The sequence below is a fragment of the Oryctolagus cuniculus genome, chromosome 21, assembly GCF_964237555.1.
Source record: "Oryctolagus cuniculus chromosome 21, mOryCun1.1, whole genome shotgun sequence".
Lineage (NCBI taxonomy): Eukaryota > Metazoa > Chordata > Mammalia > Lagomorpha > Leporidae > Oryctolagus > Oryctolagus cuniculus.
Genome location: NC_091452.1, coordinates 18,532,936 through 18,560,086, shown reverse-complemented (window position 1 = coordinate 18,560,086; position 27,151 = coordinate 18,532,936). Strand labels below are relative to the sequence as shown.

Genomic DNA, 27,151 nt, shown 5'->3' with positions numbered 1-27,151 from the left:
GCCCCAGATCCATCCCGACTGGATGCCAGGGGATTATGGCGGATCAGACAGTTAGGAAGTGGGTCCCGGATTCATTAAATCACCAGCTCATCCCACCAGGGCCTCCCCTAGCTGGATCTCGCACACCACCAACCCTTTCTCTGGACTCCTTCCTGTTCCCACACGCGCTGGCTTCCTTCACAGCCCTGCTGTCAGCGCAGGCTGGTCCCTCTCCTGGGAGGCCCCTGCACTCCCAGAGGGAACCCCCCCTCCCCCACAGACCCTTCAAGACCTCACCAATGTCATTTCCACTGTGACGCTGTCCCTAACTACCTGAAAAATCCACCCCTAGCTCTGCCTCGAAGACCCCTGGCTGGAAGTTCACCCACTGATGCCTCATGGCAGTGAGCTGACCATGTCCAGGGGGAGGCCTCTGCCAACGTACAGCGTCCACTCCCCGGCTGGAGGAAACACACATCGGCCAAGTTCAGAGTCACTGCACTTCTGTGTGTTTCCCCAAGGGAGGAGGGTCAAACCCAAGGTTCGGTAGACTCCACTAAGTACACTTCCCATCTTCCAGACAGAAGAGTCGTAGGAGAGGGTAGGTGATTGGGACAGAGGTTAAGATGCAGCTTGGGACACCTGCAACCCATCGCAGAGGGCCTGGGCAGGAATCCCAGTTTCACTTTGTTTCTTTTTAAAGATTTATTTGTTTATTTGAAAGGCAGAGAGAGAGAGAGAGGCTTCGATCTGCTGGTTCACTCCCAAATGGCTGATCCAATCCAATCTAAAGCCAGGAGCTTCTTCCAGGTCTCTCATGTGGGTGCAGGGGCCCAAGCACCTGGGCCACCTTCCACTGCTTTCCCAGGCCATAGCAGAGAGCTGGATCAGAAGTGGAGCAGCCAGGACTCAACTCGGCACCCATATGGGATGCTGGCCCGGCAAGTGGTGGCTTCCTCTGCTACGTCACAGCACAGGCCCCCCCAATCCCCCTCCCCCAGTTCCACTTCCAATTCCACCTTCCTGCTAGTGTGCACCCTGGGAGGCAGCAGGTGTTGGCTCGGGTGTTGGGCCCCTGCCACCCACGTGGGAGACCCAGATGGAGCTCCTGGCTTTGGCCTGGCTCTGACCCTACTGTTGTGGGCATTTGTACTGTGAACCAGTGGATGGGAACTTTCTCTTTCTCTCAAGTAAATAAAATTATTCAAAAAATAAAATTACAAGACTGACTGTGCCTTTTTAAACTACACATGCGCACCCTCCCCAGGTGGGGGGATTCTGAAATGCTCCCCCCACTGGTGGGGACATGCCCCTTTCCCCTTGAAAACCCCTGTGTCCATCAGCAAGTGTGGGGCCATTTACGAAGGCATCCTGGGCCGGGTGCAGGGTCCCGCGGCAGCGGCGGCTGCTTGAGCGCAGGGCTGCCCTTCTAGCCCCACACCAGAGGGAAACAGTGCGTGCTCACCATGTGCCAGCATCAGGCCCACTTTACGTGTAATTCTACTCCTCAGAGAGTCTTCGGGGGAAATTACTAACAGCAGCTAATGTCAGTCTAGCTCTGCGCCACGTACTTTAGATGAACTAACTCGTTTAACCTCTAGGAGTTCGGTGTGATCACTGCACCCATTTTACAGATGAGGAAAGTTGAAGCTCAGAGAGGCTGAGCAGTTCAAGCAAGCTAGCAAGTGGCACAGCTGGGGCGTGAGCCTGCACGGCCTGCCTCCCGAGCTTACGCCTTCCAACCCTGGGTGACCCCACCTCAACAGTACTCCTGCCCTCTGGGGCTTGGCTTTCCCAGACTTTCTTGGAGCCATGTCCCTGGAGCCCGTGAGATGCGGAAGAGAGGCAGCTGTAGAAGCCTGGCTCGGGAGATGGCGTGTGATGGATCTGAGACCAGGCTCTGGCTCTGGCTCCACTGGAGGCAGAAGTGCGGGAGTGAGTGTGTAAATGTCACTGGAGGGAACTGAACGGATTTCCCAGCTCTACCGCCTACTGCTTAGCTGCAGGGCCTCAGTGTGCTGACTCCTCCGAGCCTGCCTGGCACCAGGTACTGCCCTCTTACGGGGGCTGTCACTGATAACAGCAGGTCCACCGCAGGGGCCTGCCAGGCGCCAGACACACGCTGAGCCCCACTGCCATCAGAAACCCGGAAGGCAGCAGGTGCACGCCCCAGCCGCGCCCACAGAAATCCTCCCCCGACCACGCACACACCTCTGCTTCCGGCAGATGGACAGGTACAGGTACAGGAAGGCGAGCACAGCCAGGTGCTCGGGCCCCGCACCGTCCACAGAGAGGCCTGCCACCTCCTTCAGCTTCTCCACTTGCTCCGGGGTGGGCGTGGAGACGTCGCCTTGCTCTGTCACACAGGCAAAGAAGCAAACACAAGTGGGCGAGAGGGCTTTGGGTGCAGAACACCAAAAATCGAGTCATTGCTAGAATTAGAACGCGGGTGACTGTGAACGTATGGTCCCAGCACCAGGGCTGAGTCCATCTGTGGACTCCAAGCTTTGGGGGGCAGGCAGCCTTGGCTTTGGGGTGCTGTGTGGCCTTAAGCATGTGACTGAGCCTCTCTGAGCCCTGTTTCCCTCCTTGGTACAAGAGGCACGGGCACAGCCGCAGTACCTCATCACAGCGTAGCTGTGAGCGTGTAATTAAATAAGGGATGGAAGATCCTCACTACAGGTCCTGGCACATGGTAAGTGCTTAATTAATAGACATTTAAAACGCACAGAGAGCGAATGCTAGTTCAGTCACTCAGGGCCTGGCGTTTTACCTTCCGTTATTCAAAACCCAAATCAAAGGCAGGATTAAATTATTCCCCGAAAGATCATTAGGGAAAACAGGACACTCTCACAAAGTCAGCGCCTGGGAAAGGCGGCTTGGGCAGAGGGGGAACGGGAGGTGGCGAGTGTTTTCCCGTGCAGCAGCCTGGCCTCCTCCCCTGGGAGGCTGGGGAGGCAGGGCAGGTCTGGCCAGCTTGCCTGGACGATTCCCACTCAAGCTGCGGGTCAAGTTCTAGAGGGAATGTGAAATGGAGTCGGCTGTGCCCGCAGCAGGAAACTTCAGGGTCTCCATTAAGGAAATACATATTGGATGGATTATTGATACACAGAACACAGCCAGGCTGGGGGTGCCTGGGAAAGCCCAGATGTTTAATGCTCTGTGATGGGGGAGGAATGGCTGTCAAGAGCCTGGGTTTTGGGGGCCGGGGCTGTGGTGCAGTGGGTAAAGCCCCGGCCTGCAGTGCAGGCATCCCATGTGGGTGCCAGTTCGAGTCCTGGCTGCTCCACTTCCAATCCAGCTCTCTGCTATGGCCTGGGAAAGCAGTAGAGGATGGCCCAAGTCCTTGGACCCCTAAACCCACATGGGAGACCTGGAAGAAGCTCCTGGCTCCCGGCTTCAGATTGGATTGGCCATTTGGAATCAGTGGATGGAAGACCCCTCTCCCTTCCCCCCTCCCTCCCTCTCTCTCTCTCTCTCTTTCTCTCTCTGTAACTCTGCCTTTCAAATAAGTAAATAAATCTAAAAAAAAAAAAAAAAAAAAAAAAAGAGCCTGGGCTTTGGAGTTCAGAAAGACCCGGGATCTGAATACTTCCTGTGCCACCGACAAGCTCTGTAGCCTGAGCTCCCTGACCTCTGAACCTCAGTTTTCACATCCGTGAAATGGGGATGAATCAAGCACCTCCAAGGCGGGAGAATTCTGAGTGCTAACATATGCGAGCACACTTGGTTCAATGCCTGGGACACACAAGGGCCCAGTGCATGTTCACTGGGGCCACAGCCATCAGGAGGGCACCAAAGGCTGCTCGAAGAGAGGTGCAGGTGCCATGCCCTGGGAGACAGCAAGTCTCCGAAAGGCCGGAGCTCCCTTGGTGTCCCACAGGAGGTGGACTAACACGGCCTGACCCAGGTCCTGCACCTGCTGTCACCATCCTAGCGCCCACCTTCAACGTAGGCGACGCGACTGCTCACGGAGGCCCCGGCAGCCTGCCTGGCCGCCCCAGTTGGGTGCTCTGAGACAGGTGCCTGCCTGCTGGCTGCTTGCACCCCACGCTCCTGACGTACGGTCTCAGGGGACCTCTCTGGCCCAGATGGGCGGGTCTGTGCACCAGGTGTGGACAGCCAGTTTCTGGGGCTCTGCCTGCCTTTTGGGGTGGGCTCCAAAACAGTGATTTTTTTTTCTTCTTAATTAAAATTTTTTTTCTCTTTAATTTCTTTCTTTCTTTTTTTTTAATGACATACAGAGAGAAACAGAGAAATACATCTTCCATCCACTGATTCACCCCCTAAAATGTTCACAGCAGCAACTGGGCCAGACAGACGCTGGGAGCCCAGAACTCCAACCAGGTCTCCCATGTGGGTGGCAGGGACCCAGGTACCGAAGTCATCCCCTGCTGCCTCCCAGGGTGCACATTAGCAGGAAGCTGGAATTGGGAGTGAGCTGGGACGCGGACCCAGGCTCTCCCACATGGGGTGTGCACACCCCAAGCAGCGCCTTAACACCCACGCAGTGCATAGTTTTTGTTTTGTTTTGTTTTTATAATGTGCATTTTCTGTGAAATTTTTGGAGGTCTTGCACATCTATGGATTTCAAAATTTTTTACACCAAAATAAACTTATCTTTACTTCTATTTCCACAAGTGATTTGAAGAACAACTCGTCTGTGCGGCTAAAGGCAATGAGGCGATTCAGAGGCACCATGAGGTTAGACATGGAAGTAGCTTCTCTAAAATGGGGATGTCCACTCTCTCTCTCTCTCTCTTTTTTTAAAGATTTTATTTATTTATTTGACAGGTAGAATTACAGACAGAGAGAGAGACAGAGAGACAGGTCTTCCTTCCATTAGTTCATTCCTCAAATGGCCGCTATGGTTGGCGAAGCCAGGAGCCAGGTGCTTCCTCCTGGTCTCCCATGCGCGTGCAGGGCCCAAGCACTTGGGCCATCCTCCACTGTCCTCTCGGGCCACAGCAGAAAGCCGGACTGGAAGAGGAGCAACCGGGACTAGAACCGGTGCCCATACGGAATGCCGACGCCGCAGGCAGAGGATTAACCTAGTGCGCCGGCCCCTGGGATGTCCACTCTCACTCCATTCCCGCACAGCCTGGGGGAGTGGCTGTGGCTTCCATGAGAGAACAGGAAGAGGTGTAAAGGGGTCAGGTGTGGTTTAGAAAAAACACCCTAGAGGATTGTCATTTGCCCCATCCTGGCGAGAACCCTGTTGCAAACAAGGAGGCATCTGCCCAGAGAGGAAGCCGAATCGGAGAACAAACTCCCACTCTGGCATAGGCCAGGGCTCCGCTGACTTGAAACCTGCCTGCCCGTGGACAGATGCAATGTTCCCAGGGCTATCAAAAGTTGGCACAGAGTGGGCAGATGTTTGGGAGACGGGCCGCCACCTGGGAGCGCCTGGGTTTGATGCCTGCTCCAGCTTCCTGCTGGTGCAAACCCTGGGAGCCAGCAGCACAGCTCAAGGCACTGGGTCCCTGTGCCCATGTGGGAGATCTGCAGTGAGTTCCCAGCGCCCGGCCTGGCCACTGGAAGCATCTGGGGAGTGAACCAAGTTGACAAATTTCTCTCTCTCTCTCTTCCTCTCAGGGAAAAATAAAACAATAACAAAACAATAACAAAAAGATCAAAAAGTGCAAAACCCAATCAAGGATAGCACCAAGGTCTTTATTGGTACAAAACAACAGTGTTGGGGCTGGCACTGTGGTACAGTGGGTTAAAGCCCCAGCCGGCAGCACCAGCATCCCATGTGGGTGCCGGTTCGAGTCCCGGCTGCTCCTCTTCCAATCCAGCTCCCTGCTAATGCCCCTGGGAAAGCAGGAGAGGATGGCCCAAGTCCTTGGGCCCTTGCACCCAGGTGGGAGCCCTGGAGGAAGCTCCTGGCTTAACATCAGCTCAGTTCCAGCCATTGCAGCATTTTGGGGAGTGAACCAGAGGATGGATGCCCCCCCCCATCTCTGTGTCTACTTCTCTTTGTAACTCTTTCAAATAAATCTTAAAAAAAAAAAAAAAAAAAAAAAAAGTCTTGATCCACCAAAGAAGAAAATGGACACAGACATTTCTGAATGATTTGTATGACCAGACCCAGTTTTGGTTTAAAAAAACCAGTCTTTCCCTATCTCAATCAATCACAGTGTCCCTCCACTGAAACCGAAACTGATCCAGAGGAATTAATCCCATAGTGCTCAGAGTCATTACTGGGGGGGGGGGGGGGGGGAGGAGCAATAACAGTGATTTTTTCAAAAGTCATAACGTCCAGTTATTGACTATGTTTTCCAGTTAAAAGCATAAGCTACCCTACTGTTTTTTTTTTATTTTTATTTTTTTTATTTTTTTTATTTTTTGACAGGCAGAGTGGACAGTGAGAGAGAGAGAGACAGAGAGAAAGGTCTTCCTTTGCCGTTGGTTCACCCTCCAATGGCCGCCGCGGCCTGCGCGCTGCGGCCGGCGCACCGCGCTGATCCGATGGCAGGAGCCAGGAGCCAGGTGCTTTTCCTGGTCTCCCATGGGGTGCAGGGCCCAAGCACCTGGGCCATCCTCCACTGCACTCCCGGGCCACAGCAGAGAGCTGGCCTGGAAGAGGGGCAACCGGGACAGAATCCGGTGCCCCGACCGGGACTAGAACCCGGTGTGCCGGCGCCGCTAGGCGGAGGATTAGCCTAGTGAGCCGCGGCGCCGGCCTGTTTTTAAAATAACAAAACTCGAACACATCCTCCTTGCTAAAAGAAATATAACAGAGAATAAGGCTCTTGGTGTCCACTCCTCAGTTCTCAAAGCGCCCCCCTCCCCAGGAACTGTCACTGTCAGTTTGACACCTACCTGTCATCCAAGGCCTTGTCCTATACAGTGACATGCAGACTTGCACGTGGGAGGGGTCATCGAAACGTTTAGGGGAAAATGCATTATTATGAAAAAAAAAAATCCTGCCTGGATTTCAAAAGTTTTTTGCACCAAAATAAACTTGATCTTTCAATTCCACTTTTCCACGTACGCTGAAGGTGGTCTGCATTGCTGTTTTGCATTGTGTGTTTGTTCACTCAACCTACAAAGATTCAGTGCCTCATGTTACACCTTAATCTAAAAAAACAGTCGACGAAGGGAGCCAGTGTCCTGGGGTCAGCATGGACAAAAGGGCTGGGCGCGGGCTCCCGGGGGCGCGGCCCGGAAGAACCACGCAGCCGCCCTCTGCCCTCCTTCAGGGCCCAGGCTCTCTGCACACCTGCTTTGTCCCTGGACTTACCCAGAAAGCTCGTGTCCAGCTGCTGGAGCCTGGCCACATCCCAGGCCCTCTTGCTGCCAATGTTTGGTAAGTGGAGGCCCACTTGCCCATGGCTGTGGGGCTGAAGCCGGAGGAATGTTCTCAAGTTCAAGGCCACAGCTAGGGCTACCTAGAGAAGAAGCCGGAAGATGGGAGCCAAAGAGGTCAGCGTCACTGTGCTGAACTGAGAGAGAGCACATACCAGCACACAAGCCACTGCCACCCCACCCTGCCAGGCACTACTAATCAGCTGTGGTGCAGCGACCGCAGAGCCACCACCAGTCAATGAGGAATTCCACCTGCCGATATCTGCCTTCCCGTGAGAGGGTTCTCCACACCCAGGAATCACTTCTGCATAATCACTGCATCTTCCGAGGGAAGCAGAAGCATCGGAGATGAGGGGTGGCAGAGCGGAAAGAAACAGGAGCTTGGGGGTCCACTCCTCACCCAACCAAACTGCCAGGGACCTTGGTGCCTACAAAATAGGTGAGGGAAAGTTTCCAGTTCTCTCTGGGCCTCACTGTCACCTGTGTACAGCAGGACTACGAGGACGGGCCTGGGGTAGGGTGGGGGCGGCGACAGCCGTGAGGGTGGAATGAGACAGTGAGACCGAGTCTGACTCCTTTGCTGGGTCACCCTTTGAACTTGGAAGCCTGGCAATGCCCCGGCGTCCAGTCCTCCACCGTCTACCCCTCCCCCCCAAAAAAACCCCCTCACTTCCGGGGGGATCTCCTTCCACTCACAACAGCTCTCCGCGATCTCACCGAGTGGGACCAGAGAAGCCCTTGGGCGAGCCTCAGCCTGTGTTTCTCCCGCCTCTGCTCCAGGGCTTCCTGTGAGACTCGCGCCAGGAACAAGGGCTGCCCGATCCCAGAAGGCACCGGGGCGAGGGGGGGTCGTCTACCTTGCCGTGGACCACGGCGTGTTCTCCGTGGAGGATCACTTTCCCCGGAGCAGACACCAGCAGGGCTTCCGACAGCATGGCTCCTGGCACTCCTGGAGGTGAAAACCAGGCGGCAGAGCCCGGATCCCCAGTGTCAGAACCAGCAGGGAGAGGACGAGAGAATGCCCGGGTGAAGCCCAGCATTAAAACCCAAAAGGCGGCTGCCCGCCAGCGCGTGCTCTGCGCCCGCGATACATCAGAGAGATCCGAGTTCAAATCCCAGACCCTCCACTCCTAGGGATGCTGCCTCCGCTCACGCACCTGAATCGGCCATGAACTCGGATTCCCCACCTGCCACCCGGGGACAGTACGTGCACCTGCTCCAGTGGGTCGCTAGGAAGGCTAAATGCACGCAAAGGAAACTCAGCAGCGCCCGGCACGTTGTAATCGCGTGATTCCGGCCAGCTACTCATCGCCGGCTGGCTCCTCTTGGTTTCAGCTTCTACTATTTCTACTGCTGAAGGTGGACTTTTAAATGAAGCCGAGCACCAGAAGGAACCCCGCGCTCCCCCCGACGCGGACGGTGTTGCCAACGCATCACAGCCAAAAGCAAGGCTGCAGAAAACACCTGTCAGTCCCCGTTCTGCAAGATGGGGTCCCAGAAGGCGGCAGCTCAGGCGCACTAGGAGCTCGGAGCTCCCGTGACCCCTGTCTCGTAGGCGCTCGCTCACCGCAGCTCGAGTCACACCTGTCAGATTCCGCCCCTCAGCGCGGGTTCTCGAGAGCTGAGGAAAACTCCAGCAGAGAACCTAGGCGCCAGGCCCCGGGTCGTTCCGGGTCCCAGAACCTCGCTCCACCCGGCCCCGCGACCGCGACCTCTCACCTGCAGCTACCGCGACCCCTCTGCATGGGACCTCAAGTGGCCCTGGCACTCCTCCATCCCGGAGTTCCGATGCTCCGGGGGGAAGGCGGCCGCGTCCTTCCGCTCAACCAATCAGGACGCGCGAGACGGGAATCCTTTTACTAATTGGCTTGAGCATTGGCCAATAAAGATTGCGGCTGAGCCGCCCTGGGTTCTCCCGCCCCACTCCTTCTGTAAACCAATGGGAAACAGATCGTTGGGAGTGTCCCGCCCTGGTGCGAGCGCCGCGAACCAATGGAAAATGGAGCTGAACGGTGGCGCGGCCGGCTGTAGGCGGGGTCCTCCCAGGGCCTGGACGGGAGCCTGACGGGTTCAGCCCCCGTCAGGTCGCCCGGAGCATGGCTGTGTGCAGCCTGGGAGGCCGCCTGGGCCTACGCGGGTGCCTTGGCACCGGCAGGCTACTGCGTCCCCGTTTCCAGAGCCGCGGCCCTCAGGGCGTGGAGGACGGGGACAGGTGAGTGGCTGGCCGGGAGGGTAGCTCCACACCGCACGTCGCCGTGGGTCCTCTCACCGCCGTGACGTCGCCGGTGTGTGCTGACGTCACCGTGGCCGGGGCCAGGCTTTCCTTGCCCCAGTCTGAACGAAGGCCAGCTGTCATTGATCAGGGCAGGGAGCCGGGACACGGCTACGCCAGCGCCATCTGCCATCTTAGGGCTGTCGTCATCCGCCTTGCACCATGCGCTCAGCCCAGACCTCAGACCCAGTGGGTGGACCTCTGATGGATTAGGGGTCGGATGGATTCACGCAGTTCGCACGCCCGCATCGCACATCAGAGCGCCTGGGTTGGGGTCTCGGCCCCGCTCCCAATTCCAGCTTCCTGCCCCAGCGCACTCTGGGCAGCGGGTGAAGAAGGCCCCGGTACTTGGGTCCCTGCCGCTGGATGGGGCTCCTGGCTCCTGGCGTCTGCCTGGCCCAGCCCTGGCTGCTGCGGGCGTTTGAAGGCGTGAACCAGCGAATTGGAGCTCGTGCGCGCGCTCTCTCTGCCTTCCAAATAAGATGAAAATAAATTATTTTTATGGATTGATCTATTTCTTTAAAAAAAGATTTATTTATTGTTTATTTGAGAGTGAGAGAGAGAGGGAGAAAGAGAGAGAGGTCTTCCAGCCACTGATTCACTCTCCAAATGGCCACAAAAGCCAGAGCTGGGCTGATTCAAAGCCAGGAGCCAGGAGCTTCTTTCTGGTCTCCCACGGGGGTGCAGGGGCCCAAGTATTTGCACCGCCTTCCATTGCCTTCCCCGGCCATAGCAGAGAGCTGGATCGGAAGTGGAGCAGCCAGGACTCAGACCAGCGCCCATATGGGATGCCAGCACTGCAGGTGGCGGTTTTACCAGCTACACCACAGCACTGGCCCCTGACATATTTCATAGATGCAATCATTAAACCTTTGACTAACCATGTAATGCCGCAGTTTAATTTGGAGTCACCTGCAAACAGGTGGCTGTTCGCAGAAGCCAGTTTTGAACCCTGCTTTGGCAGTTCTGCAAGTGTGTGTGCTCAAAGCCTCATAGGGTGGGAGTGGCTCTAGTTTCTGGGCCTGCACGAGGCCCTGACTTGTTAGGGTGGAGGTGAGACTTTGGGCCCTGGAGTCTTGGGCACAGATCCCCGGCCTACGCCTGCCTTCCTCCCGACCCAGGCAGGTGCGTCCCGTGCTGTGAGCTGCTGTGTCCTCTGCAGGGTGATGAAGGCAGTAGGTCGTGGAGAGAGCCCTGGAACAATTCCCGGATTGCAGGCCTGTGATTGCTCTGGGGAGTGGTCCGTCGGGGGGTGCTTGTTGAGCGGCCCCTCTGCAGGCATGGACGTGGGCAAGGCCCGAGTGGCCCACAAAGGGTTCGCAACTCGAAGGGATGGAGGGGAGAGATGCCGGCAGAGGGTGGCAGAGGCCGGGGAGGGAGCAGCCCCTCGGTGTAAGCCAGCCCCACTCACCTGTCCTCATGTCTGTTTCGTACTAGGCTAGAAGCTTCCCCGAAGACACCCAAGATCCCCAGGATTTACACCAAAACGGGAGACAAAGGTAGGGCGGGGACAGTGACAAGTGTAAGGAAAGCCACGTAGCAGAGCCCACCTAGATGTTCTTCCAGAAAAGCACGCAGAAGATCTCAACAGACACCACAGAGCCGGGGCGTGACGTGCAAACGGACGGCAGGGGCGGGCCTCTAGCTTAGTAGTTAGGACACCTGCCACACACACACACACACACACACACACACCCCGGCAGAGCACCTGGGCTTGATCCCCATCGCTGGCTCCTGCCTCCAGCTTCCTGCTGTGCAGACCCCGGGAGGCAGCAGGGATGGCCCAAGTGACTGGTGTCCAGCCAGCCACCTAGGACGTCTGGATGGAGCTCCTGGCTCCAGGCCTGACTGTCGCAAACATTGGGAGAATGAACCAGTGAATGGCAGCTCTCTCTCTGTGTCTGTCTGCCCATCAAGTGAAAAAACAAACTTCTTAAAAGTAGGTTACAAGGCTGGCGCCGTGGTTCACTAGGCTAATCCTCTGCCTGTGGCGCCAGCACTCCGGGTTCTAGTCCCAGTTGCTCCTCTTCCAGTCCAGCTCTCTGCTGTGGCCCAGGAAGGCAGTGCACCTGCTTGGGAGACCAGGAGAAACACCTGACTCCTGGCTCTGGATCGGCACAGCGCCGGCCGTACTGGCCATTTGGGGGGGTGAACCAACAGAAGGAAGACCTTTCTCTCTGTCTCTGTCTCTCACTAACTCTGCCTGTCAAAAAAAAAAAAAAAAGTAGGTTACAAAACAGTCCAAAGACTGAATCCATTTGGATAAAAAGCATGTATATGTGTCTAACACACACACACACACATACACATACATATATACATATTTGTTCAGTTATGTATATAATAATCTGGAAGATCACACCTTGGACTGGGGGAGAGATTGAGTTGAGTTTTGGGGGGAGGGGGTAAAGAGTAGAAGGGTTTTATTTATTCAACATACTTATCTTCCATTCTGTTTTTCATATGCATATATATTACTTTGATCATTTGAAAACATGATAGTGTATATAAGAAATAGAAATAATAGAATAGAAGAAATAAGGTATAGAAGAATGCATCAATATGTTACAGATCAAAATATATGTTGGTATGTATATATATATAGAGAGAGAGAGAGAGAGAGAAAGAAAGGGAGGGAGGGAGAGATGCATAGGATGTACTTAATGCCACTGGTCTGAACTTAAAAATTGTCAAAATGGGAAAATTTATGTTCTTTATATGTTACCACAAGAAAGAAAAGAGAAAGAAAAAAGTACAGAGGGCCTGGTGTTTCAGCGTGGTGGGCTAAGCCGCTGTTTGGGATGCTGACATTCTGTATCTGAGTGCGGGTTCAAGTCCCAGCTACTCTGCTTCTGACCCAGCTCCCTGCTAATGCGCCTGGGGAAGCAGTGGAAGACGGCCCAAGTATTTTGGTCCCTGCCATGCACGTGGGTGACCCAGATGAAGCTCCTGACTCCTGGTTTCAGCCTGGCCCAGCGCTGGCTGTGGCAGCTACCTGGGGAGTGAACCAGTAGGTAGACAATCTCTCTATCCCTCTATCTCTCTGTAATCTTTCTAAATAAATAAATTATAAATCTTTTTGAAAAAGAGGGGGAAGAAAATGTGTAAGAATAATAAGGATCAGATGATCCTGCTGGTGCCCCCCAGCCAGAGGCCTCCAGGGGGGCAACCTCCACTCACACAAAACGGGGCCAGTTGGCTCCTTAGGAGGGAGCCGGCCCAGCAGGGGCATGGCCAGGTGGCTCCGTGAGAGGGTGCTGGACACGGCTTGTTGCAGGGCTGAGCTTGTGGAGGGCGGCCTGGGGCGGGTGCAGGATGGGGTGCTACCAGGACCCAGGGCCGATTCTGTAAGCGGCCGTCTCCATTTTTCTCTACAGGTTGGGAGGGAAGACGTGCTAGAGCTGTGAGGATGAGCACGCAGCGGTCACGCCCGTGGGCCGGGACGGGGGATGCTCGGTGACGTGTGTAGCGTGGACGCTGCTCTCTGCTCAGACGTGCTGACCGAGGGGCCTGGACTTGTGGGTCTTGGCCCATCACAGCCACAGAGGGGCCCTTCTGAGGATGTGCTGTGACTTGCTGTGTGTCACAGAATCCCTCCGCCCATGGGTGACTGCCAGGCCCGCTCCTGGCAACACCCGAGGGGGGCTGACGGTCAGGGGCAGGCAGGGGCAGTGACCTACACAGAGGCACATGGAGCGCTTTGCTGCCTGTGGGATCTACCCATGTCTCTACAGTACGCACACGTGTGTTCTGTTTCTTTAGCAAGGTGGTTAGGACTTGCTCTTTTTTTTTTTTTTTTTAATTTGAGAGAGAGCGAGAGCTTCCATCTGCTGGTTCACCCCGGTTCCCATGATGGCTGTGAACTGGGCCAGGCCAAAGTCAGAAGCTGGGAACTCAATCCAGGTCGCGCATGTGAGTGGCAGGAATCCGGCCCCTTGAGCAGCACTGTTGTCTCCTGGGGCCTGTGGTAGCCGGGGTCAAGGGCTGGAACTGGGATTCAAACCCAGGCTCTCCAATGCAGGAGGTTTGTGTCTTAACAGCTCCAGTTCATGATTTTTTAAAAAAGATTTATTTATTTTTTTATTTGAAAGAGTTACACAAGAGAAGAGAGGCAGAGAGAGAGAGAGAGAGAGGTATTCCATCCAATGGTTCACTCCCCAGTTGGCTGCGCCGATCTGAAGCCAGGAGCCAGGAGCTTCTTCCAGGCCTCCCATGCAGGTGCAGGGGCCGAAGGACTTGAACCATCTTCTACTGCTTTCCCAGGCCACAGCAGAGAGCTGGATCGGAAGAGGAGCAGCCGGGACTAGAAAGGAAAGATGTGAGAGTAGTGGCTACTCCTGGGGTATGGAGCGTAAGGAGTGTGAGGGGCTCTGGGTGGGACTCCGTCGGCTTGTACACTTGGGATCTGAGTATTTTGTGTCTGTTACACTTCAGGTGGAAAGTTCACACACACACACACACACACACACGCAGCGTATCAGGGGAAGAATTCTTAATGTGGGTGGCTGCGTATTTTTTCACAGGGTTCTCCAGCACCTTCACAGGAGAAAGGAGGCCCAAAGATGACCAGGTGTTCGAAGCCTTGGGCACCACAGACGAGCTAAGCTCTGCCATCGGGTGAGGGGCGGCCTTTGGCCTTGGGGTTGACTTCGAGTGGGGCACGAGTGCGTGGAATGAGTGCAGCGCTCTCCCGCCTGCTGGGGGCTCAGGCAGTGGTCAGCTCCACAGGCCCCGCCTCTTCCTGCACCTGGGGGCTCAGGCAGTGGTCAGCTCCACAGGCCCCGCCTCTTCCTGCACCTACACACGGCCCCCGCCCGGCCGGCTTCCCTCACCTTTCAGGGGAGCAGGCCTGTGCCACTCAGCTTCCATCGTTTGCTGAGCAACAAGTGAGAACCAGAGCTCCTCATGGGACCCCTTTTGTGCGTGTTTTTCACTGTATTTTATATTTTTAATATTTATTTATTTATTTATTTGAAAGGCAGAGCCCAAGATGGTGGGGGTGAGGGGGGAGATCTTCATCTGCTGGTTTACTCCCCAAATGCCTGCAACAGCGGGCGCTTGGCCAGGCTGAAGCCAGGGACCAAGGACTCCATTTGTGTCTCCCACGTGAGTGCAGGAGCCCAAGTACTTGGGCCACCTTCTGCTGCCTTGCCAGGCGCATTAGCAGGGAGCTGGATCGGAAGCAGAATGACTTGGACTTGCCAGCCTTCTGATACCGGATGCTGGTGTCGCAAGTGTTGCCTTAATGCACTGCACTATACCCCTGTATGTTGTTTTTCAAATAAGCCACAGTTTAGAAGGGCTGGCTCAGGGAATTAGGATGCGCTGGGTCCTGCTGTGGTGATAACTCCCTAGTCCATGGTGTACAATGCCAAAGATCTATATCTATATATATATATATAGAGAGAGAGAGAGAGAGAGGTCTTCCATCCACTGGTTCACTCTCCAGAAAGCAGCAATGGCCAGAGCTGCACCGATCTGAAGCCAGGAGCCAGGAGCTTCTTCCAGGTCTCCCAAGCAGGTGCAGGGGCCCAAGGACTTGGGCCATCCTTCACTGCTTTCCCACACACATTAGCAGGCAGCTGGATCAGAAGTGGAGCAGCCAGGACTCAAACCGGCACCCAGATGAGAAAGTGGTATCACAGGCGACAGCTTTACCTGCTGCGCCGCAATGCCGGCTCTGTTTCCTATTCTTACTACGGTGCGTCATGGGTTGAGTCTGGTTTGGCTCCATCCGGCCTGTGCTCTGGGACGCAGCCTGGCAGGATGGCCGGTGCCTGGGACAGCACCTGTCACTGTTGCAGAGGCAAAGAGGTTGTGGGGGAGCTCACACTGGCTCGAAGGCTTCCTGGGGAGCCAGCTGTCCCATTTACCCACACTTCGTTGGCCAGAGCCCATCATGTGCACAGGGTCTGAGAAGAGTCATGCAGTCCACCACGCTCAGCACGCTGTTGACAGTATCTCGTGCTGGTTCGGGAGAGCTGAATCAGAGCGGCTTCAAAACCGGAACCACAGCTGACCAGCTGTGTGACTCGAGGTGAATCAGCTGCCTCTCTGAGCCTGCGCCTACTGCTCTGTCAGATGACCCTGGCATTAGTGTGCATCGCACTGGGTTCTTGGGGGGCTCAGCAAGATCACCCCACGTTGCACCCTTAGAATGTGCGTGTATGCACGGCAAGAATGTGAGAGGCTGTCACCCCGATTCTCGTCCTCCCTCCCACGGTTGGGGCGCCTGCGGCTTGATGGTGGAGCTGAGCGGAGATGTTAGCAGGGCCCATCATGGGAGGGCGTGTGGCGAACCCACCAGCAGGGGAGGAAGGCAACACGAGATGAAGGGGGCCCAGGGAGTGGAGCTGCATGCCAGCCCCAGCTGCTCAAGCCCACGAGCCACCGTCTCTCAGCTGATGTGCGGCAGGAGGCCAGGGAGCCCCACGTGTGGGTTCTGGCAAACTTGACCCCGCGTCTCCATGCACCAGCTCCTGCCAAGCAGACAGCCCCAGCCCTGCCTCCGTGGGGCCACAGCGTGGGGGTGGAGGAGGGGCAGGCAGGCACGACCTGGGCAGCTGCTCCTGGGGGCTGCTGGCACCTGCCACTGGCCCGGGTCACAGGAGCATCGGCCAGGCAGCAGCTGTGTCTTTCTCTCTTTGTGAATAATGTCCTGGGGCTGGTGTTGAGGTGCAGGGGGTTCAGCCACTGCTTGTGATGCAGGCATCCCCTATCGGGGTGCCGGTTCAGGTCCTGGGTGCTCTGCTTCCAATCCAGCTCCCTGCGCATGCTTCTGGGAAGAGCAGCAGAAGATGGCCCAAGTGCTTGGGCCTCTGCTGGCCACATGGGACACCCGGATGGAGCTCCTGGCTCCTGGCTTCAGCCTGGCCCAGCTCCTGCTATTGCAGCCGTCTGGAGAGTGAACCGGCAGGTGGAAGACCTTTCTTCTCTGTGTGTGTGTGTGTGTGTGTGTGTGTGTCTCCCTCTCTGTCTGTCTCTCCCTTGCTGCTCAGGCTCCTGCTGGTCTTTGCCACCCGTTTTCAGTTCCTGTAACTCTGCCTGCCCCTCTGTGAGCAGTCCTTTCTTGAAGTTCTTCTTTGGGAATCCCTCCAACACCCACTCCCTGTTCCCTGCCAGGACTCTGGCTGGCACAGGAAGGACAAGCAGAGCCAGGGTGCCGTCCTGTGCCTTCCCTGCCACATCCTGCCTGGCTGGGGGACTCCTGCTCAGCTTTCCAAGTCCACCTGCAGCATGGCTTCCTCCAGGAAGCCCTCCCTGCCCCGCTAGCCAAGGCCGGGATAGGCTCTCTTGCTCTTTTCCTGCAGAGCACAGACCTCAGTCTACAGTCTCCCCTTGCACAGGTGGGTCCCCTACTCACGCCTCCCGGTCCTGCAGGACAGAGCCTGTGCCACCGTCTGCTCAGTGCTGTGTCAACAGACCTGTGGAGAGGGAACTTCTGGCCGGGATCAGTGTACCTTGGCAAACAAGCTGCCTTAGCTCAGTGGCTGACACCCGGGCGCCCGTGTGTCACGTTAGAGATCCTTCCCCCTCCTTTCCTGCAGGTTTGCTATGGAGTTCATCACGGAGAAGGGCCACCCGTTTGCCGAAGAGCTTCAGAAAGTGAGTAACGCTGTCTCGCCCCGAGCTGGGGTTTCTCCCTCCCCGAGGCCTGGGGACTGTCACTGGCTCCCCACCTGACCATCGTCCCTCTTTGAATTGCCTGGGGCTACTCACTCTCCCTCTGCGAGCCTTAGTCTCTTCATCTGTAAAGTGGGGACGTACACAGACAACCTGGCGTCCCAGGCGAGCTGTGAAGATTGTGCTAAGGGGTGGGGGGTGTGTGTATCAAGTGCAGCCGTTCTCAGCCCCGGGGACCCTTGGCAGCGTCTGCAGGCATTTCCCATCTCCATGACTCGCAGGGAGCAAGGTCCTGGTGTCTAGGGAGTGGAGACCAAAGACGCAGCCAAATGACCTGCAGTGCAAGGACAGTTCCCGTCACCACAGAGTGACCCAGTCCAACGTAGCAATGGCGCCAAGACTGCCAGACTCTGTGAGGTGCCTCTGCCCACGCCAGGAGCTCTGGGAAGCCCTGCCATGTAGAGTCACAGAGAGAGGGAGAGGCAGAGCGGGAGGTCTTCCATCCGCTGGCTCACTCCCCAGAGGGCCACAACCGCTAGAGCTGGGCCAATCCGAAGCCAGGAGCCAGGAGCTTCTTCCAGGTCTCCCATGCGGGTGCAGGGGCCCAAGGACCCGGGCCATCTTCTACTGCTTTCCCAGGCCACAGCAGAGAGCTGGATTGGAAGAGGAGCAGCCGGGACTCAAACCGGCGCCCACATGGGATGCTGGCGCCACAGGCGGAGGCTTAGTCCGCTATGCCACAGCACCGACCCCACCTACTCTGTTTCTTAGGAGGGAGGAGGGCCTCCCACAGAGACGGGCCTCGCTCCTGGAATGCCTCAGGATTGCAGAGGGAAAAGATAAAAGATGGGCCACGCTCCCTGCAAAACAGGGCCCCTACCCCACCTCACAGCACCCAGCCCAGGTGGGGAGGCAGACAGGTGAGCAGGCAGGTTAACACACCCAGTGTGCCTGAGGGGAGAGGGTGCAGGAGCCCAGGGAAGGGGCCGATCCTGGCGGCGGATGGAGAGGTTGGCGTGGGATGCTGAAGCTGCGCTCAGAGGGCACCGGTGCAGACCCGAGCCGGGAGCCAGGACGGAAAGACTCTCCTCTCTAGTTTAAAAAACAACACACGTGTCCAGGCCCCACAGCCAGGGTCAAGGGGATGGTATCACTCCTGCCACCAAGAAGACATTGAACCTGAGCAGTGAGGTAACACCCAAGTCTGCCCGTCTGTGCCCCAGGAAGGTTCCAGTCCAGTGCCGGGTGGGCAGCCTCCACTGCGCCTGCTCCTCGCACGCCGTCACAGAGGCCATCTAACCAGGGGTCAGATTCCACCTTCCTCCCCACTGGCCGCCCGGGCCCAGGTCCAGAGTCAGAGCTGGCGTTTGTGGGTCTGGCTGCACAGGCATGCACTGGTGGCCCAGAAGATTCCAGGTGCCCTTTGCTGGGCACTTGGTGCTTGTCCGGGTAACCCAGCTGCCACCACAGGAGTCTCCCGCAGACCCCACACAAGCTCTACCAGGGCCCCTGCAGGGGCTCACGCAGAGCCAAGACCCCACGGTCCCTACTGAACCTGCTCTGCACGATTTCCCAGCATGCCCAGGGCCATCTCTGCATGTGGAAAAGATTTTAAAAAATTATTTGAAAGGCAGAGAGAGTGGCCAGCACTGTGGAGTAGTAAGCTAAGCATCTGCCTGCAGCACCGGCATCCACATGGGCGCTGGTTCGAGTCCCAGCTGTTCCACTTCTGAGCCAGCTCCCTGCTGATGGCCTGGGAAGGCAGTGGAGGATGGCCCGAGTGAATATGCCCCTACACCCACATGGGAGACCTGGAAGAGGCTCCAGACTCTTGGCTTTGGCCTGGCCCAGCTGCAGCCATTGAGGCCATTTGGGGAATGAACCAGCAGATGGAAGACCTCTCTCTCTGTCTCTCCCTCTCTCTGTAACGCTGTCTTTCAAATAAATAAGTAAATCTTTTTTTTATTTACGCCACAGTGCCAACCCCAATAAATAAATCTTTAAAAAAAAAAAAGGCAGAGGGAAAGGAAGACAGACAGACAGAGCTCCCCAGATACCTACAACAGCAGGGCTGAGCCAGGCTGAAGCCAGGAGCCTGGAACTAAATCCAGGTCTCCCACATGGGCGGCAGGGACTCAACTACTTGAGCCCTTACCTGCTGGCTCCCAAGGTGCCCGTTAGCAGGAAGGTGGAATCGGGAGCGGGGCACTTGGTTATTGGGATCTCCTAACCACTGCACCCAAAGTTCGCTCCCTGGAGCCGCGTTGTCTCCGCCCAGCCTGCCCTGTGAGGTCCTCACTCACCTCTGGTCGCTCCCCCAGATCCAGTGCACCTTGCAGGACATCGGCTCCACCTTGGCGACACCGCGCTCCTCGGCCAGGGAGGCCCACTTAAGTAATTCTCTGAGTCTGCTGCGGGTGTTCTGAGGGCCCCGGGGTGGGGGAGGGGGGAAGCACTGTGTCCTGGGTGCTGCCCCCTGGGAGCCCAGAGCCCAGAGAAGCCGTGGGCGGGCCGGCCAGCCTTGCACGTGGCCCCTGGGAGGGAAGGTGCCTCCAGAGCCGGGGTGGGGAAGCGGTTTGCCGGCCACTCGAGCAGAGGGGACGGGGGCAACTCCTCGATGGTCTAGCCTGCGACAGCCCCCGGCAGTGTGTCTGCTCCTGGATTCCCCAGAGCACGCGGCGTTCGGGGAGGGGCCCGTCCTGGAGCTGGAACGCTGGATTGACGAGTACGCCCGCCAGCTGCCCCCGCTCACGGCTTTCATTCTGCCTGTAGGTGTTGGGGGTGGGGTGAGGGAGGGGTGGCTGCGGGCTGGGTGCTCCGACAAACACACAGGCCCTCACAGCGACCCTCACCGTGGCTTTTCCCAGTGACGGAGGCAGCCATCCAGCCCCCACCCCCACCCCCATCACCCATGTCCTCTGCAGTCCCTCCCCAGCCCTGGCCACTCTGGAGGGGGGTGCCACGTGGGTGTGCTGGCAGGGTCTCCTGGATGCAGAACACTGTGGTGAGGGGCAGGGCCTGGACAGCGTCTGTAGCAGGTGCACCTGCCCCTGCCCCCGGGCCAGCCCTGCCAACTCCTGCTTTCTCCTTGTAGTCTGGCGGCAAGAGCAGCTCCGCATTGCACCTCTGCCGGGCCGTGTGCCGCCGAGCTGAGAGGCGGTAAGGGGGCCCGGGAGATGGGCAGGGGGCATGCACGGCGGGCCAGGGTGACCAGGACAGGCCCAGGCCCCGCCCCCAGGTAGCAGACGGTGACACGGGACCAACCAAGCCAACAGATGACGTCACGGCTGGCACACACCCGTAGGCCCAGAGTGACAGGAAGCTGGTGCTGCGCTCCAGGCTGTGCGGGTGGCTGATGTGGAAGGGCCCAGAGGGACCCACGCAGCTGTTGGGGGGCCAGGAGGGAGCCACCCACAGACCAGCCCCCTGCCAGCCCAGCTCAGAATTGGGAAGAATTGGTCCCCCGAAAGCCTTTCCAGGGGGGCGTGGGGAGAGTGGTGGCAGAATCTCCGTTTGCAGCACCCATACCGAGGAGCAGAAAGACAGCTGGCTTTGGTGGCACGGATGGGGCCGTGCCGGGCCCGGCCTGCTCACGACCTCACTGGTTCCCCTTCATGGCCCTGGGGCAGACGCGACAGCAGCCCCCCTCTCCTGGGTCAGGAGATGGGGCTCAGAGAGGTGATTTCACGGCCAGGGCCAGCCTAGCAGTCCCTTGCACAAAGCCACGCCCCCAGCAGAGCTCCTGATGACCAATGGCTGGACACCGCAGAGGCCGCCTGGCCACCCCCTCTGCCTGTCGTGTGGCTCTGAGTGGGGACAAGAGCCCTGACGCTGAGTTACGCAGCAGCAGTGAGGCACCCGGAGGGCCTGGCCAGAGCTGCCGCGTCTCTGCAGACGGCACCCACCCCCGGAACACCTGCACCCAGCAGACACAGTCCAGAGTCCCGGCTGCACTTGGGGGCTTGGCTTCCTGGGGTCTTTATGTCCCCTGTGAAGCCCTAAGTTGTTAAAAAAAAAATGGGCTTAGCACGGTGGCCTCTTGGGAATTAAGGGTCCGTGTCCTCCTTCCCCTACACCCCGTCCAGGGAGGGCTTCCGCCCCGGCCCAGCGCACGAGGCCAGCAGGCTGGGGTGGGGGGCAGCCAGCCTGCTTCTGCCACCCTCTGTCCCTCCTGTGATGGGTCCAAGGAGGGCGGCGGCGGGGGGTGGATCTTCAGACCCCGGGGGAGGAGTTTCCCATGATGCCAGCTGGGTTCGTGCAGGCTGGGGCAGGCGGCAGCGGGTGGTAAAGCGCGTGGACGTACGTGACGGTGTTTCCTCCTCTGCAGCGTGGTGCCTCTGGTCCAGATGGGAGAGACCGACGCGAACGTGGCCAAATTCTTAAACAGGTACCGAGGTGCAGGCGGGAGCGTCCCCTTCCTCCAGAAAACCGGGCATGTGTGTGGGGGAGAAGAGCAATGCCCTGGGCCCGGGGAGCAGGCCCGGGCGGAATGCGCTCCCTCAGCCATTCACACAGCATTCGGGAGTGTCTGCCGAGGGCCGGGCAGGGCCAGGTGTTTGGCCTAACGCTTAAGATGCACACGTCCCACTCTGGAGTGCCTGGATTCAATTCCCAGCTCTTGCTGCTAATGTAGGTCCTGGGTCGCAGTGACGATGGCTCGAGTGACTGGGCTCCTGCCACCCACGGCGGAGACCTGGATTGAGTTCCTGGCCATTGTGGGCGTCTGGGGAGCGTGCCAGCATAGGAGAGTGCTTCCTCCTGTTCTCTCTCTCTCCCCTCCTGTCTCTGCCTCTCAAATAAACAAATACAAATTAAAACCGACTACAAAGGGCAGTAGCAAGGGGCAGCCTTGGGGGCTCAGGGAAGGCCTCGTCAGGCATCTCAGCGGTGACTGAGCAGGGAGCCCAGGGCACAGACCCTCTCAGCCAGCCGGGCCCTGGGACAGCCAGAACCGAGAGAAGACAGCTCGGGGGCACGGTGCAGGAGCCAGTGAGCCAGGCCCAGGGAGGACTCCCTCTGCTCTGCTGGCTTCTGCCCCAGCCCGGGCTCGTGCAGGAGCAGTGTGGGCCGGGCCAGGCCAGAGCCCCGGGGCCAGCAGCTGGGGGAGAACAGGAGGATACCTGGGTACCTGTGGGCGGCCTCACGGCCGTGGCCCAGCCCCTGAACTGTGGACACTGCTGCCGCTGGGACGTGGCCTGGGCCTGGCTCCTGAGCAGCTCCTCCCCTCCTGGACAGCAAGTGAGGAATGGCTGTATGGCGGCAGCACCCCTGGGGAGCCCCGGTGCAGTGTGGGCCAGGTCAGTTGATGTCTCAGCCCTCCAGGACCATGGGATCCAGGAGGGTGTCTCACCCAGAGCAGATCTGCCACTGTCCCCAAGAAAGCCAGCAGTGAGGGAGGAGGACCTGACCCGGGGGATGGCGTGGAGCCGGCCTTGGGGGCTGGGATGGGCAGGGGCTGGAGGAGGGAGGAGCCGAGAGGCAGGAAGACTACAAGGGTGGTCGTGCCGCCATCTCTCGTGTTCCCTCCACTGCCACCCCTGAGAAGGCCTCACACAGACCCCCCCACTGATGACTCAAAGACAGAACGGGCAAGAGGGGCTGGGGACCAGGGGACCCCAGGCCGGTGCCCTCGGCTGGGGCACTGGGAGGATCTGCAGCTGTCTGGTGGTCAAGAGTGGCCAGCGGGAGGCACTGCTGGCATCCGCGGGTGGAGGCAGGTTCCCTGCTCAGCACCATGCGGTACAGTGGGCGGGCCCACTCAGAACGTCCATCACGCCGCGGCCGAGACCCCTGCCCAGGGCCCTCTACCCCAGGCGTGGCCAGCACCACCCAGGTGTGGGTTCTACCTGCAGAATCCCGGGCTCAGAATCCACATGGCGCAAGACCACCAGGCAGCTCAGGCCTGGCCACTCGAAGGTGGGGAAGGCAGCTTGGTCCAGAGTTACCTGGCCAGGGCCTAGGGCAAGGTCAACAGCCCCCTCGGGCCCTGGGCTCTCCCCGAAGCTGGCCTCGCTCCGGCACAGCCATCCGTCGGGCTAGAGCTGGCTGCGCACCTGCCGGCCCCGCGAGATGCTCCTAGGGCCGTGTGACTGACAGTGCTCCCTCAAAGGCTCATGGGAGGACCTGATCTCTCTTCAAATCGTTCCTTTTGCTTGTCTCTGCCCCTCCAGACTCAGCGACTACCTCTTCACATTAGCCAGATACGCAGCCATGAAGGAGGGAAATCAGGAAAAAATATACAAGAGAAGTGACCCATCGGACCGAGCCTGAGGCACCCGGGAGTTCCGGAAAAGGGGGACGGCCAGACACGTCTGTGGTGACAACCATGGAGAGGCTACCCTGGCGGTGGCCTGGTTCCCAGAGAGCCCAGCCAGAGGGACCGGCCACGGCCTGCCATGCACACCCAGCCTCCCGGCGAGCAGTCTGTCCCCTGCTCCCCGGCTGTCCTGGGTCTTAGAAGCAGCAGCAGTGAACCCAGTCTTGCAGAAAAAGCACGAAGAATAAAAGTGGGAAAGGTTTGCACTGTGCGAGAGTATGTGTGCATGTGTGTGTGTGTGTGCATGCGTGTGTGTGTGAGAGAGTGTGGGGGTGTGAGAGTGCATGTGTGTGTGTGCATGTGTGTGAGTGTGCACGTGTGAGAGTGTGTGTCAGAGTGTGCGTGTGTGAGTGCATCAGAGTGTGTGTGTGTGTGTGTGTGCCTGTGTGTGTGAGACCGAGGCTGCACGCATGGGAGCGAGTGCGCCCTCCCACTGCCAGCTCTGCTTGTTCAAGGATTTGGAATGCTCCCAGAGGCCCTTGGAATCGGAATTGTGACTTCCCCGCGCCAAAGGGGCTCCCCACGCCACGCTGACACAGGGGAAGGCAGGCAGGCCGTGGAAGTTCAGTGCCCTCCGGGCCACCGGCCACCAGCAGAGGGGGCAGGGTGGCGGCAGGCGGACGGGCGGGGCCTCAGGAGCCCTAGACTGGGACGGAAGCGTGTTTGGGGGTGCAGCTGGAGACTCCTCGCGCGAGGAGGGGGGCCCTGGTGAGGCCACGGCCGCTGCTTCCAGGCGGCCTTTCCTGCCTGGTCCAGGCAGCGAGTCGAGGGGCCGAGGCGGCGCAGACTCGGCTGGAGACCAGGTCTTGGGGCTCCAGCGAGGCGGACGCCCATGAGACCGACTTCCTCGCTGTCACACTTGGCAGCTTCGTGCCTCTGACACCCGTGCCACGGCCGTATTTTATTTCAGTTGTCACTACGGCTCCCTCCTGCTACAGAACGCCACCGCTGGTGCCAGCTGTGCCCTTGGGAAGGGGATATTTATGAAGGGCGGAGAGGAGTCGGTGCGCTGAAGGCAGGAAATGACTTCAGAAGGGCAGGCTCCCGCGCTCCCGCCCCACGCAGGGGCTGCAAGAGCTGGGGCGCGCAGTGCAGCCGGGGCTCCCTGGGTGCCTGCGTGGCCAGGGGCATCGGGCTGGGCACAGGAAGGCTGGTCCCTCCAGCCGTCTGTTAGTGTTTTTTTTTTTTTTAAATATTTATCTATTTATTTGAAAGGCAGAGGAAGATCCTTCATCTGCTGGCTTATGTCCCAGAATGGCTACAACAGCAGGGCTGGGCCAGGCCAAAGTCAGGAGCCGGGAAGTCCATCCTGGTTGCCCACATGGGTGGCAGGGTCCGCACTGGGGCCACCATCTGCTACCTCTCCAGGCGCACTAGCAGGGAGCTGGATCCAAAACAGATCAGCAGGGACCCAAACCAGTGCCTCAACATGGGGTGCCGGTGTCGCAAGGGGCGGCTTGGCCCGCTGGGCCCCATTGCAGCCATCTTTGTGACAAGCATATCTATTGCTTGCACATCTGTGCTTGCATTCTGACCCCCTCACCTGGAGGTGGCAGTGACATTTATGTCCCCTGGGTCCTTTCATGGCCAGCAGGCTACAGCCGGCTCTGGAGCCATGGGCAGAGCGAAGTGAGGTGCAGGGGCCCAAGAGTGAGCACACACCCCCCCACCCCAGGAAGTGGCCGTGTCTCACGCCGCTCCTCGCAGTGCGTCCCAGGTCTGGAGCACAGTCGGTGTTCCCTGATGGCAAACAGGGAAAGCGCGCGTGTTCAGGGGCTGAGGGTGGTTCACTGCCCTGCGGTCATTCCAGGCTCGGCCAGGGAGGCGGAGCCCCAGCAGCTCACAGCCAATCGTGAACCACTCTGGCTCTGTCTCCCCTTCCACCAGCCAATGTTCGTCCCTGAAACCACGCAGGTGCAGGGCAGACGGCAGGTGTTTCTCTCCCACGCCTCCCCCACTGGAATAAGCAGAAAGGTTGCTGTGGGGCCTGGAGGACGGGTTGTTGCAGCGTGTGCCCCTCTGCAGGGCCTTGTGAGGCTGGAAGGCGGCTGAAGCAGGAGGGAGCTGTGTGCCCCTCCACCCCCGATCAGAACGTCGTCCTGTCGCAGGAACCAGGGTGGAGAGGTTCCTAAGAGCTCTCGTCAAACCATGCCGGGCCGTGAGCCCCGTGGGCCCCGCGAGTCCCGTGTCGCTGGTCTGAGTTCCCGCTGTCCACCCTCGCACAGCAGCACGGGGTCGCAAAGCAAACTGCAGCCTGCTGTCGTTGACAATTGTGACATCGTGGGGCTGGCCTTGGGGTGTATGTAGCAGGTTATGCCCCTGCCACCAGCACTGGCATCCCGCATCACAGCACTGGGTCAGGTCCCAGCTTCTCTGCTTCCCAGCTTCCTGCTGATGTGCCTGGGAAGAGCGGAGGATGGCCCAAGTGCTTGGGCCCCTGCCATCCACGTGGGAGACCGGATGGAGCTCCTGGCTCCTGGCTTTGGCCTCGCCCAGCCCCGGCTGTTGAGCCCATTTGGGGAGTGAACAAGCAGATGGAAGATTCTCTCTCTCTCTCTCTCTCTCTGCCTTTCAAATAAATACATTTTTTAATCGGGATATCTTGTTTATCATAGGACCCTTTTTTCATAATTTGATTTTTGAAAATATTCCTTTTCTTGGTTACTGAGCTTTTGGTCACTCGTACACTTTGCACCCATCTAGTGCCTCGCTGCCCCGCCCTGGTCCCGGTCAGGTCCTCGGAACAGAGACGGTCTCACGATAATCATGGCCCCAGCCGCTGTGGGCCAAGGAACCTCCCCTGCCCGCCCTGCCTTGCACGGGGGAAGCAGGCTCAGGGAGGGGAGCCAGGGCGTGGCCTTGGGACTCCTGGCCCCGTGCTCCTTGCTGGCCACCCCTCTGCCTCTGGACGGTCGCTTTCCCCACAACCGGGCTGCTGCGAACAATGCCAGCCACTAATAGATCCTGCTGTCACATGTCTCAACCTGGCTCCCCTTAACTGCTATTTCATGGCTATTGTTAATGTGCGTTTTTCACTGAGTAATTTCCACAGCCCGAACTTGTAACCCATCCCAATGACAAACGTCCGCCCGTCAGCCGCAATGTCACCCCGCCTCCTCCCCAGCCCCTTCCCACGGCCCATCCGGTTTTATGAGTGCTCCGTCCCAGCCATCGCGTGCCGAACATTGAAGAACCAGGTCGCATTTCAAGTTTAATTGAATAAGACTCTTTTGTATAATAAATTCCCCACGCAGACTGCATAAATCAGAGCCTGGAAGGAATTGTGGCACTTCCGTCCCCTCAGACGGTGCCCAGGAATCTCACAGGTGATGCGGGATTCAGGCTGGCCCTGACTTGATTACTGCAGCCAGTGAGTTCCCCTCCACAGTCCAGCTGGTGGGGGTGGGGCAGGCGGAATGTGCCTTGGCCTAATGCTTGTCTTCTGGGAGAGCTGGACCTGGAAGCCATGAACCCAGGCTGGGCGGAGGCGAGAACGGGCAGGTGGGACCTGGAAGCCATGAGCCCGGGCGGGGCGGGGGCCAGGATCGGTGGGGGCAGACCCAGCAGCTTTGGGGGATGCACCTTGGGTTCTGCCAGTCCACAGATCCAGAAGCTTCTAAAGTCGTGCTTTGTCTTCTTTGGGATTCCGG

The 27,151-nt window shown here is 58.3% G+C and overlaps 2 protein-coding genes across 16 annotated transcripts in view; one reads left to right on the top strand and one right to left on the bottom strand.

The window, feature by feature from the left end:
• Positions 1-9,173, bottom strand: part of MVK (mevalonate kinase) — a 28,746-nt gene extending 19,573 nt beyond the window's left edge. For 2 of the 5 annotated variants that reach the window (XM_070066022.1, XM_070066020.1), the window contains exons 1-4: positions 9,010-9,173; positions 7,987-8,239; positions 7,226-7,373; positions 2,191-2,335 (exon numbers count right to left, since the gene is read on the bottom strand). In XM_070066022.1, coding sequence (XP_069922123.1) covers positions 2,191-2,335; positions 7,226-7,373; positions 7,987-8,239; positions 9,010-9,035 — 572 coding nt within the window. In that variant the 5' untranslated portion in view covers positions 9,036-9,173. Of the gene's footprint in view, positions 1-2,190; positions 2,336-6,804; positions 7,020-7,225; positions 7,374-7,986; positions 8,240-9,009 lie in introns of those variants that run through there. The other 3 variants (XM_070066021.1, XM_008251373.4, XM_070066023.1) reach the window with 3 other exon arrangements.
• Positions 9,174-9,286: 113 nt separating this feature from the next.
• Positions 9,287-23,703, top strand: MMAB (metabolism of cobalamin associated B). Of its 11 annotated transcripts, none has more exons than XM_070066024.1 (11): positions 9,298-9,502; positions 11,000-11,061; positions 14,086-14,179; positions 16,325-16,478; positions 17,110-17,167; positions 17,957-18,105; positions 19,507-19,579; positions 19,812-19,953; positions 20,280-20,344; positions 21,513-21,572; positions 23,356-23,703. In XM_070066024.1, exons 1-10 carry the CDS (start codon positions 9,387-9,389, stop codon positions 21,566-21,568), a joined length of 969 nt encoding a protein of 322 aa, XP_069922125.1. In that variant the 5' UTR covers positions 9,298-9,386; the 3' UTR covers positions 21,569-21,572; positions 23,356-23,703. The 11 variants fall into 11 exon arrangements, 10 of the variants coding, with proteins under 10 accessions (XP_008249582.2, XP_051691854.2, XP_069922125.1 ...); XM_051835888.2 differs by having other exon boundaries at positions 9,305-9,502; positions 19,856-19,953; XR_011385236.1 differs by lacking the exon at positions 19,812-19,953 and having other exon boundaries at positions 9,293-9,502.
• Positions 23,704-27,151: the final 3,448 nt, after the last annotated feature.

Bases quoted from the DNA above. Each gene is read 5' to 3' on its own strand.
- MMAB (XM_051835888.2), top strand. From the start codon at position 9,387: ATGGCTGTGTGCAGCCTGGGAGGCCGCCTGGGCCTACGCGGGTGCCTT. The intron at 17,168-17,956 runs GTGAGTAACGCT...TCTGTTTCTTAG, and splicing joins TTGCCGAAGAGCTTCAGAAA to GAGGGAGGAGGGCCTCCCAC. The intron at 21,573-23,355 runs GTACCGAGGTGC...CTGCCCCTCCAG, and splicing joins GTGGCCAAATTCTTAAACAG to ACTCAGCGACTACCTCTTCA.